The 12,415-nt window shown below is 41.0% G+C and overlaps 1 protein-coding gene across 4 annotated transcripts; it reads right to left on the bottom strand.

The window, feature by feature from the left end:
* Positions 1-1,444: 1,444 nt before the first annotated feature.
* On the bottom strand, positions 1,445-12,032 carry mtdha (metadherin a). Of its 4 annotated transcripts, none has more exons than XM_080787588.1 (12): positions 11,565-12,032; positions 10,928-11,029; positions 10,634-10,745; positions 9,012-9,152; positions 8,092-8,142; positions 6,418-6,513; positions 6,117-6,197; positions 5,781-5,852; positions 5,388-5,515; positions 4,677-4,775; positions 4,014-4,065; positions 1,445-3,790 (listed from the first exon to the last, which is right to left on the bottom strand). In XM_080787588.1, exons 1-12 carry the CDS (start codon positions 11,949-11,951, stop codon positions 3,723-3,725), a joined length of 1,389 nt encoding a protein of 462 aa, XP_080643714.1. In that variant the 5' UTR covers positions 11,952-12,032; the 3' UTR covers positions 1,445-3,722. The 4 variants fall into 4 exon arrangements, with proteins under 4 accessions (XP_080643714.1, XP_080643716.1, XP_080643715.1 ...); XM_080787590.1 differs by having other exon boundaries at positions 10,634-10,742; XM_080787589.1 differs by having other exon boundaries at positions 10,928-11,026.
* Positions 12,033-12,415: the final 383 nt, after the last annotated feature.

The raw sequence follows: 12,415 nt of genomic DNA, 5'->3' as shown, positions 1-12,415 counted from the left end.
TATAGCCAAATAACAGGAAATCATCATAAAGGAGGTAAAAAGGGAAAAGAAAACATATACACTGACTGTTACAGTTGTAAGTTGTATAATATTATATAACCCACTGTATATAGGCCTATACATTGTATAGCCTACATATTAATACATTGGATATATTTCTTGGCTACCCTACATTTAAAGACCTAATAAACACCCCAAATAAAAACTAAAATCTTTCCAGTGAACACATTGACCTCTGTAGACGCAGAATTCGATAGGTTACAAATGTCAGTGCCACAACGGGACACGTGACCAAAGGAGGATCGATTTCGACCTACATCAGATGGCGATGGACATTTTATTTATTAGAATGAGCTCAGTTTGGTCTATTTACCCACGAGATAATATTACAGAGTAAGCCTAACAGGTTTCAGAAAAGCGTAGTTTTTTTTATTATTAATAGGCTACTACATTATTAATTTTAATGAATTCACAATGAATATATATATATATAATATATATTAATTACTAAATCCATGTAATTAACCTCACAACACCTGTGCACACTGTTTTGTGGTGCCTGCGCCCGCACGCTTCACAGTGAATGCCCTGCGTTCTACAATTACTCGCAACATGGTCATGTTTGCATGTTGTGGAATTGTAAACAGCAATATTATATCATATATATATGATATTAACCTGAGGGCCACATTAAGTGAAGGTGGGGGCCGCATGTGGCCCCCGGGCCGCCAGTTGCACACCTGGAGTACTGTATATCCCTATGGGATATGCAGCTTGTTTATACTTCACTGTGCAACGGTCCTATGCTGGAAAATAGGCTATAGCAGATATGCAAACTCACAGCACGTACATCTCATTGAAGACACTGAACTTGCAGATCTGCCATTTTTGCCATCCAAATGCATTATATGGTTAAATGGGCCCTAAGAGATGCAGAAATGAACTAGAAAAAGTGCCCTTCTGGGCACAGGTCTCCACCAGGAGGATAGGAGAATGTGTGATGTTTGGCAAAATGTTTAGGAGTAATTTAAACGTGTGTGTGTGTGGGGGTGTGGTCAGTATCACACTGAGTTACAGACCCATAAGGTCCCATTTTGGTTCCTAACTATCATTTAGCTGGGAGACCCTTTGAAACTCCCTCAAGGACCCCCTGGGGGTCCCCGGGCCCCACTTTGGGAACCACTGCACTAGGGAAGACACACATGATCCTTTTTTGAATGAATGGAGAGAGAGATTTCTACAGATTAAATGATTAAATCCTACTGAATGGAGAGAATTGGTCCTGGGGGATGTGCTGTATTTATTATCACGTGTGCCATGAGGCGACCTCAGAGGTTTGCCACAGATTGTTATGACGTTGATATATAAACCAGTATTAAAAAAGTGAGTTGATTTAAAGCTCTGTTTGCCATTGAGACAAAAAATGCAGGCATAAGACGGTACGTAATATCAAGCATTTAATTTATTACTTTTTCAACTTTAACAAACATAGAAATAGTTTATTATGCGATAAAACAAAATCATTCTCAAAATCATATCCCCAAGGACAAGTATATAAATACATTGACTAAATTGATCATTTCATTCATCAGTATAAAAAGAAAAAGAATACAATAAAATATAAGTGCCTGTAGTAGCTGGTAGCTACACCAACTTTTCTCACTGACGACCTATCGAGTCTACAAAGATTTATGGGCAAACATAAAAAATACTGTATCACCACCACCCAATTAACAGCTTGATGCACTAGCCTACTGCTCGTTGAACGCACAGTCAAAACCTAGTAAAACACAGCAGTTTTCAATCCCTTCTAAAGCATATATAGGTCTATGAAGATGCTCAAGCCCCACATTTTACCCCCTATGTACACCAAGTGTCCAAAAAATTACAGCACAATTATCTGCCCATTTCATTTATGTACACAAGTATTCTTTGCCTGATTTATGCTTCGGAAATGTCAAAATGGTATAAATGGTGCATTTATATAGCGCCTTTATCCAAGGCGCTTTACATAGATTGTGCATTATACATTCACCCATTCACACACACATTCATACACCGATGGCGGCGGAAACCATGCAAGGCACCAACCAGCACATCAGGAGCAATTAGGGGTTCAGAGTCTTGCTCAAGGACACTTCGACACTAACTCTGGGGGAGCCCACAGGGTTCGAACTGGCAACCTTGCGGTTACCATCCAGCTCCCCCCCCCCCCCCCACACACACACACACACTTAAACCCTATCTTATACTGCATTTTACGAGTTGCATTGTGAAGCTAGTCAACCAACCAGTTCACAACACATTCACCTATAATGATATGCCAAAAATAGATGCTAGGTTGAATAATGTGCTTAAGTTTGAAAATACATTGTTGTTGTTGAGCAACATGTCACTGAATGTCACTTTGTCACTGAAGCATAAATCAGGCTTTGTCGAAGTCATGCTAAATTCACCTTTTGACATCAATTGAAACTTGCAATTGGATGGAAAGTAAAAACGAAAGGATGCCAATGCACATTACATACGACTAACAGTTTAAGGCAATAGAATTCAGTTCCTGATGTATATAATTTGTTTAAAAAAACAAACCTTTGACATGGAATTAAAGCTGCACCACCCCCCCTCCCCTCTTTTTAAATTTAATTTATGTACTTATTTTTTAACATCACAAAGGACTTTCCCCCTCATCACACAAAGCCAGGAAGTCAATTACAAACTTGGATTTACACATTTTCACATTCTGCAAAACTTAAGGATCCTTAAAAAAAGAATCAAATGTCACAATAACATCAAAAGAATTCAGTACAGCCTTTTTGCACAGTGCAATCACAGATAATTGGAAAAAGCCCTTACAATCTGTACATATGGCATGGCTCTTTCTACCACAGAGGTTGGAAGGAAAGATACGGATTTTAAAAACCATCTGACAGGTATTTTAGAGTGCAAAGAGAGTGTTAAATGTCTCCAAAAAGATCAATGCAAGATAGTAGATACTCAATAACTGTACTGACAGAAAAATAGCAGTGTCCCACAACCTTGGTTTCAGTATTTAACCTTAGTTACAGTGCCTCCTAGTGGCTGAAAGTTGTAACTGCTACAAAGTGAAGCATCAGCAAGCCTGCCATCAATCCAGTTTTACCACTGGCTCCACATCTGGATAAATGTGGTTAAATTGGTTCAAGATCAGCAAATGCATGAAAGAGCTTTCCACCTTTTCAGTATATGTGATGCCGTGCCACAGAACAGGGGGACGGACCAAACAAAACCAACCAAAATATAAACTCATTCATACATTTTTCCATTCCTTAATTAACTTCATTTCTTTAATAACATTTAACATACTCACAAAAAACAACAACTTTGTTGCCATTGAAAAAATAATAGGTTTAATAAAAACTTGTACCTCTCTCCCACTGCAGGTGAACTTGTGCTCTGTTTGCAGTGTAGCGTATATATAGTGCAAATCAGTTAAGATCTCAGTCCACAGGACCTCACTTTGTTCACTCTGATGAGCCAAGAATCACTTGGTATCCGGCTGCTTGTTTTCTTTTAAATTTCTCTCTTTTTCTTAAATTGAATAAAGTATAGTCAATTTATCCACACAGCAAAAAAAAAGAAAACAAAAAGAAAGCAAAAAACTCCCGTACCTGGTAATTATTGCATTTTTACACACAGGACAATCATTTGCATATGATTAATACGGACCGGGTCACGTGACTTCATGTTTCCCTTCGCACTTTCTTCCTCTGAAAAGACTTTGAAGACTCCACCGTCTGCTCCGTTTTCTCTACAAAGATGGAAGGAAGGATCCGTGGAGGGTGGAAAATAACAAAGACAATTACTACAAAATGTCTTCTAAATCATGACAGTTTTCAGAAAAATGTCAGTGGTTCTCAACCTATTTCATGTCAAGGACCTTCAAAAACATATCTTAGAATAAACATATATTGACCATACTACTGTTTCATTCCCCTATAAATAAATAGAATAGTAAATACATTCAGACTTACTCTGAGACGATGGCGTGATGGGAGGAGCCTCACGGGACACCTCACTTACAGTCTAAAAAACAAACATACACAACATTTCACCACTGAAAGAAACTGCACTCACTCAATGTTAAAGCTGCTATAAGCAATAATATGTCAACATTTTAATGACCTTTTTATTTTTATTTTGTATTCAGACAGCCAGCAATGGGTAAAACGCTCCCAAAAATGTTTTAGTCTCTGTGACACATCTAGGGGCCGCAATCTGCAGGAACATCTTTGAATGCAGATGCAAATTTACCCATTGCTGGCTGAAATTTTGAAAAAACTAAAAACTCTATCCATAAAAATTGCTCACAGGGATAGTTTATTTTCTGGTTTGTAGCACTTAAAAAAACACGGATTCCCAAGGGCTCTATTCTAAGCCCCCAACTGTTTTCACTCTACACCAAATATCTTCACCAAAAATAGCTTACCGGTAATATACAATTGTAACTCGACGTGTTTGCAAGCTTTTAGGTCTGCTATGTTTGACAAATGTTAGCCCCAGAACATGGATGCTAGGGTTCAAGTGGTTGTTCTTAGCCCCAGAATATGGATGCTAGGGTTCAAGTGGTTGTTCTTAGCCCCAGAATATGGATGCTAGGGTTCAAGTGGTTGTTCTTTTGAGGTGATGTTTCTTGCCTGAGTATCATCTTCTGCCTTCTTCTTCTTTTTCTTCTTATTCTTGGATTTGGCCGTTCCCTCCGTGGGATCCTCAACCTCCTTCTCGTCCTCTGACACCTGCTGGGCCACCAATGACAAAACAGAAGAAACCAATCAGAAGACAGAAGAAGCCCACAAAGATTATTTATCAGCCAGTGTTGATTTCGTCGACTAAAACGAAGACGAAAAATGTTTAAAAAAATGTCTACCTTTTCACTGACGAAAACTAAATGGAAACTAAATAAAAGTTATGATGACTAAAACTAGGACTAAATATATTTACTTTCGTCAACAAATAAAAACTAGACTAAAATGTTACGAAGGGACTATTGGACAAGAGATCCAGTATACGTCATTTCACACTTGGTTGCATGCTGAAAATAGCCGATCTACAAGCTCACAACGTGTCACAGCGCGGCGCGTTGTGAGCTTGTAGATCTGCTATTTCCAGCATGCAACCTTGTCCACTAGTCCCTTCCTGACATTTTAGTCTAGTTTTTATTTGTTGACGGAATTGTCAATATATTTGGTCTTAGTTTTAGTCACCATAGCTTAGTTTTCATTTAGTTTTGGTCAGTGAAAAAAGGTAGTCGACGAACATTCTTTGTCTTAGTCGACAAAATCAACACTGATTGAAGCCCCTGGCCTAAATAACCTAACAACAAACATAGCAAAGAGTGCCAGTCCGACCTTGAGAGGGGCAGCCTGCTCCTTGGGTGGTGCAGCTGGTGTCACCAACACAGGAGGTTCTTCGTAGTTGCCCCAGTGCTCTGCCGGGGCGTTCCAGTCTGAACTGGAGTCCACAGCTGCCATCCCATCTGGAACGCCACATCAGCAGTATATATTAGTTTAATACAGACAATGAATATTTACATTGTTATCGACAACCTCCAAAATGTATTTCCAAACCTTGTCTCGTGTCTCATATTGATGTTTAACTGATGAGTTCCTGTTTTTCTTCCTACTTTTTCTCACCAAATGGCATACAGGGTTTTATTTTGAAATCCTAACCAGCCAGTGTCTGACAGAATACTTGTTCAGTAAATTTACAAAATAATATTTAACCAATGGTTGAACACTTACTGAAACCAGACCATTCATCACTAACATCAGGATGTCTGTCCCAATGAAGGTCAATAGGTTGAGACATGGGCTCTGAGAGAGAGAGAGAGAGAGAGAGAGAGAGACGCTATTGGTGACTTAAATCAGAATTCTGTATTTCACAAAGTATATTTGAGTGCCGTGATTCAACAACCACTTCAGATGTCATATGTTTGCACATTTGTACATGTAAGATTGGTGCATTTTCATAAACAGACAGGCAATAACAAAACGGTGTGTAAAGATAAGATATCAAAGAAATGTAACAAGCAGAAATATTTTTTTTTAATCACACACCACCTGATGATTTCCGCCTACCTGTAGCGTTCAATCCCATCATGGAGAAGGACACAGGGTTGAGATCAGCCTTCATCCTGCTGTCAACCCCACTCCATGTCCCTGTGCAAAGAGGACAACAGGACCATTGTCATCTATTCTAAACTGTCTGCTTTACCCAATAGCAAGTACCTGTCAGAAGGGGGTGCTATCGCACCAGATCCACCCCTGGCAAAGCCTGCAGCATTGTAAATCTGCTATTTTCGCTATTTTTGTCCAAAAGTGCCCTCTTACGGGATTCCAGCCCTGTCCCTCTAACACTCTCTGCACGTCCCCTGCTTACCTTGTGTCGTCTCTTGTCCCCAGCACTGGGTGGTCTCAGGCTGGGCTCTGTGTCGTGATGCCGAGGACCCCTCCAGACCGCCGGCCATCGCAGATGCTGAAGAGGAAGGACGGACAGCAGGAACAATAGACGATGTGAGTCTTCATCCATAGTTATTGATACTTTTTCTATTATTTGGTGGAGAGTTGCAACAACAGTACATTCTTAATATAAGTCTATTGCTCTTTAAGCCCTCAATGTTACATTTCAAGCTTTTTCCCTCACACCATGTCTATATTATCTACTTCTTCTTAGTCAGGGTGGTGGTCTCCAGGTTGATTCTTAGTCAGGGTGGTGGTCCCCAGGTTGATTCTTAGTCAGGGTGGTGGTCCCCAGGTTGATTCTTAGTCAGGATGGTGGTCCCCAGGTTGATTCTTAGTCAGGGTGGTGGTCCCCAGGTTGATTCTTAGTCAGGGTGGTGGTCCCCAGGTTGATTCTTAGTCAGGGTGGTGGTCCCCAGGTTGATTCTTAGTCAGGGTGGTGGTCCCCAGGTTGATTCTTAGTCAGGGTGGTGGTCCCCAGGTTGATTCTTAGTCAGGGTGGTGGTCCCCAGGTTGATTCTTAGTCAGGGTGGTGGTCCCCAGGTTGATTCTTAGTCAGGGTGGTGGTCCCCAGGTTGATTCTTAGTCAGGGTGGTGGTCCCCAGGTTGATTCTTAGTCAGGGTGGTGGTCCCCAGGTTGATTCTTAGTCAGGGTGGTGGTCCCCAGGTTGATTCTTAGTCAGGGTGGTGGTCCCCAGGTTGATTCTCAGGTCCCCAGGTTGATTCTTAGTCAGGGTGGTGGTCCCCAGGTTGATTCTTAGTCAGGGTGGTGGTCCCCAGGTTGATTCTATAGTCAGGGTGGTGGTCCCCAGGTTGATTCTTAGTCAGGGTGGTGGTCCCCAGGTTGATTCTTAGTTAGGGTGGTGGTCCCCAGGTTGATTCTTAGTCAGGGTGGTGGTCCCCAGGTTGATTCTTAGTCAGGGTGGTGGTCCCCAGGTTGATTCTTAGTCAGGGTGGTGGGCCCTGGTTCATAATCAGTTGAAAACCCCTGGGATAGAAGATGTTTTAATTCTGGCAGTCAATGTTTAATAATAGAACCAGGGTTTGATCCAAAAGTTTGATAAATGAGGGCTATTCTATTGGGACGGTATTGTTGTGGGCATGACCTTTTGGTGACTGAAGATTGTGTCCTACAACAGAGAAATATACCGGTAAGTGTGTTTCTACATGCTGGTGTTTCGTCGTTATGAATGCATATGTGATAATGCAAGAAAGTGCAAGAAGATACTTCCGCAAACTGTTCTCTTGACTTTTTGGGGAAACAATGTTTCAGTACACAGACTATGTACACAAAATCGTTTTTTTAATTGCAAGTAGTCAAGCTTGCCTGGTCTTTTGAGGAATAAGATATGCATAACATCCCCACAGGTTTTAGACACGGTGCTAGACCCCCAGAAATGTTCAAATTAAGAAAAAGGGCAATGTCTTGTCTGCACACAAACACTACGTTTGCCCCCCATCTTTTGCTTATTTGAACCAAACACCCATCAGGGCTTTCTGAAGTTTAACTTGAGAATGTATTGGTTAAAATATAGACAAGATTGGGAGCAAACATATCGTGTGCCTTTTTTCATCATTTGATTTCAGCTCTTACCAGGTGCACTGCCTGCATCACCCTTTCCGCTGCTTCTTCTTTGCTGAGACTCTTAAATACATAGCAAAGGAAAAGAAAAGGAATTACACAATTGTTCATCATGCACTGTATGTACTGGCGATTTAGTTTTCGTTAAAACTATTTCAATCATGATTTGTTTGGAATGCAGGCTATAGCCATTAATCCTATATTAAATCAATTAAGCTGATTTTAAACTTACTAAGACAAGCTACACTACACTATGAGCTTGTAGATCTGCTATTTGCACAATTTTTGAAAAAGAATGAATGCCCAAAATAGGGGCGAGTCGGACACGACTGTAGTTATATAGCTCTTTTTCCCAAAGCACGTCATACACACAATCATGCACTGATGGTGGATGCAGCCAATATGCCATGTGAGGCAGTTAGGTGTTCAGGGTCATGCCCAAGTCAGGAGGAGCAGTGAGTGGAACTGGAAACCAGAGATTAAAATAGGGTGCATTTTGCATCCCAAAACGCAGTTTCTAGTTAATAAAACAACGACCTCTGCATCCACGGGATGCACTACTGTACTGTTTTTTTATCCTAGTTTATTTTTGCTAGCTTTAGTTATAATAATCATCTCTTCTTCTGTTTTCTACATGAATATAACCACATTATAAGTTTATAACCATATAAAACGAAATGGGAGTTAAATGACTCCTAATGTCGTTGAAGTGGGACTCATAAAATGTCCCTGCATCCTGGGACTCATTACATTAAAAACCTATTTACATCACTGTGGAAACCTTCCAATTCTCAGTCAACTACTCCAACTCCTGAGCCATCCGCTGCTCCATGGTGTCTACTCTAAACACAATCACACTGGCTACATGCCTACATCAGATCCTATAGCACGCTGAAAATATCACATCTATAAGCTCACAACGTTTTGACTACCTCTGTGCTTCCTGCTGTTTGTAACTGCAGGTGGCTCCCCGTGTCCCTCCACTGTTCCTGGGGTCCCAGAGTCCTCGGGGCCCTTGTCCTTCCTGCGTTGCTGCCTCTTCTCTCGGCTGCTGACCTTGGTCTCCCACGCGCCTGAAGTTGAGAAGAGAGGGGATTGTTTTGTTGGGTTAGTAAAATTGTTTTTTCCGTACAGTTAAAAGCATCTTCAGACAGTTTGACGCTTGAGAAACCTGAGAATGTCGACAAAGTCTTGTGAAATTCAACCCCACTTGTTTACATGACAACCTGTCCTCTTTCTAGTTTTTTGTTAGCCTGTTAGGCTTAGCCTGTGTGATAAAAAACCAAACGGCCCTGTGCACTGTCTGTTATTGGTTAGGAACAAGGAAGTGGGCTTCCTAGGCAGTGTTGTTTTTGGCAGGAAATTTCTATTTTAGTTTTTGTCATAGTCTCTTGAATAGTTTTCATTTAGTTTTAGTCACATTTTAGTCACCCGCAATGTTTTAGTGTTAGTCTATTTTTTGTTGACTAAATATCATAAGATTTTAGTCGTCTAAATCTACAGTTGATTTAGTCGACTAAGATATATTTTGGCGGACCTTGAAGCCGTCGTAATGGCAGATTTTACACTTGTAAGACGCGTTGTGAGCTTGTAGATCGGCTATTTTCGGAATGCAACCAAGTGTAACATGACTTATAGTGGATCTCTTGTCCACTAGTCCCTTCCTAACATTTTAGTCTAATTTTTATAATAGCTTAGTTTTCATTTAGTTTCTATTTAGTTTTTGTCAGTGAAAAAAGGTAGTCGACGAACATTTTTCATCTTCGTTTTAGTTGATGAAATCAACACTGTTCCTAGGCCAAATGTTCCAATACGTGTCGTTTCCCCAGGCTTTTCCTTTTGAAAATGAATGGGAACGAAAATAAAAGCCTGCTGGGTGGCTGGCTAGGTTTTTGTCCAATTGTTTGAGTGGATCTGTCAACAACTAAACATGAAATATGTGGCTGTGTATATAGGATACAATCCATGGCCTAAAAATACTAAAAGTATAATAACAATAAATCATTGTTGGAACACAGCCTTACCCAGTCAAGGTGAAATGAATCACTGATGAACTGAGACTGGGTGTGTGCAGGACGGTTCTCTCTCACAGCACTACGCCTACGGTCATTTATACTCTGCAGTATGACGGTGTTGTTTGCCACTATTTATTACATTGTCTATGGATCAGCCTTTTGTCTGATTAAGGAAGTTGAAACTTCTTGATCTAATATATGACAAGTCCTTGGTGAATAAGTATTCAGACTCTGAGCTATATAACATGTGTTATTAACCCATTTTGGGCGGGAAGTGGGAACCCTTTTTGGTGTTTTAAGCATTATTCTTTGCTTTAGCTATTGAAAAATAGCAGATCGAGTGCCGCGCTATGAGCTTGTAGGTCGGCAGCCAATTACATATAGTTTTGGGGGTCCTTGACATGAAAAATGTTTGAGAATGACTGACATAGAAACATGAGGTATTTCAGAAAACTGTCAGGATTTAGAAGACATTTGTAGAATCGTCATCAGGTCTAAATGGGTTAAGCAACTTTCCCCCTGGTGGGTTTAGGTCTTACCATCGTCTTCCTTTCCGTCAATGGTGTAAACATTCTGGGTTGGTTTTCCTTCCGCTTTGGCTTTCCTCTTGTTCTTTTTGGCCTGCGTTGTTGTGGGCGCTTGTTGTACCTGCTGCGGGAAACAGTCAATCAGCTGTTAGATCGTATATAAATACAGAGATTAAAATAGGGTGCATTTTGCATCCCAAAATGCAGTTTATAGTTAAAAGGACAACTTTAGTTTTTTTCAACCACGGTTCATGTTTTAGGTTATTAGAGAAAGTAAAAGATGAGTGTTAATTTTACAACACACACCTTCTCCGCTTTGATCTCCGGGGATGGCTTGGACACAGCCGTCTCACTGATGTTAACCTCCTCTTGAGATACAACCACCACTCCTCCATTAGACTGAACCTTCTGAATGGGAAAGATGAATGAATTAATAATCAATTAACAATAATCAATCTGTGGATATGATATACACACGTTTTGGTTTTGGTCTAGCCTTAATTGGACAAAGACTGTCATAGATTTTATTTGTTTTTTTAGTCTGACATTTGCAAATTACTGTCTGACAAATAAAAACAAATATTATATGATGACAGTCTTGAGGCTAGTTTTGGTCCATTAATGTGAAATATTTGGGGTTCAGAGAGACTACAGCTATGGCAGAGTCTACCATGACAGATTCCAGACAATGTAAACAGACATGCACGCTAAATTCAAATCGTCAGTGTTCATATAAATCCAAGTGTATAACTCTGACCGCGTACAGTACACATCATCATGTAACCAAATGAACCCGTGCATTTGTACAGTATCCGAGTTAACAACGGTGACCAGTCCAGAAAAAACAAGTAATAAGCTCTGAATAAACCTATTGTTATAAATGCCAATTTAATTTCCTTAGCAGTCAGTTCCACGGTCCAGTAACCAACCCAGACTCCAGTACCTTGTCGCCGGTGGATTTCTTTTTATTCCTTTTCTTCTGTTCCTCTGGTTTGGCATTTTTGATGAAATGCTCAGGTTTTATTATAGGCTCCCCACCGGTACCACCTCCTCCTCCTCCGGGGTGAGTGACCGGGGATCCCCGCTGTTTCCCATGCAGCAGTCCGCCGCAGAGAGCGGCCCAGGACAGAGCGCCGAGCAGCAGCAGCCCCGCCGCCGCCGTGGACAGCACCATCCACCCCGGGTACAGCTCGGGTTTCAGACCCAGGTCCAGCCCGAACTGAGCTCGGACGAGCCCCTGGCCGGACGAGACGAGCTCTCTTAAACGGCCCGACAGGAATTCGGCTTTTTCCGACACCAGGGCTCGCAGGTCGACGGTTGCCGCTGCCATCTTTTCTCAAATATCTTATTGAACAATAAAACGTTTACTAATATGGCCTAGTGCTGCCTGGCAGCCACCGTATGCTTGCGATCCTATTGCCCGGAGGTACTGTACGGTCACTCACTGGTGGTCATAGATATAATGGTCACGCTGTCATTGCTGTGATAGGCCAGTTGGTTGTCAGGGCCAGGCCAATCCACCAACGACCACGAGCGTCGTGATATAAACAATAAACATTTAAGATCTCAAATAAAATAACAATCCAAAGCTAATCGGGCTACCTCTGCTCTGTCTTTGTAGTTGCCACTTGCCAGTATCCTATATTTATATAAAATAAAGTATATATACCGGTATATAATTAATATCGCTGCATGTATACAAATGCTATCAAAGATGATCAAATTGCTCTCAATTGTACAATTTAGCGGATGCATGAGACAACAATCGCTTTTAATACAGTAAATATAACAACC

This window comes from Protomyctophum bolini (assembly GCF_963924005.1).
Source record: "Protomyctophum bolini genome assembly, chromosome: 17".
Taxonomy (NCBI): Eukaryota; Metazoa; Chordata; class Actinopteri; order Myctophiformes; family Myctophidae; genus Protomyctophum; species Protomyctophum bolini.
Note: the sequence above shows the minus strand (reverse complement) of the source record. Positions and strands in the feature narration are given on the sequence as shown.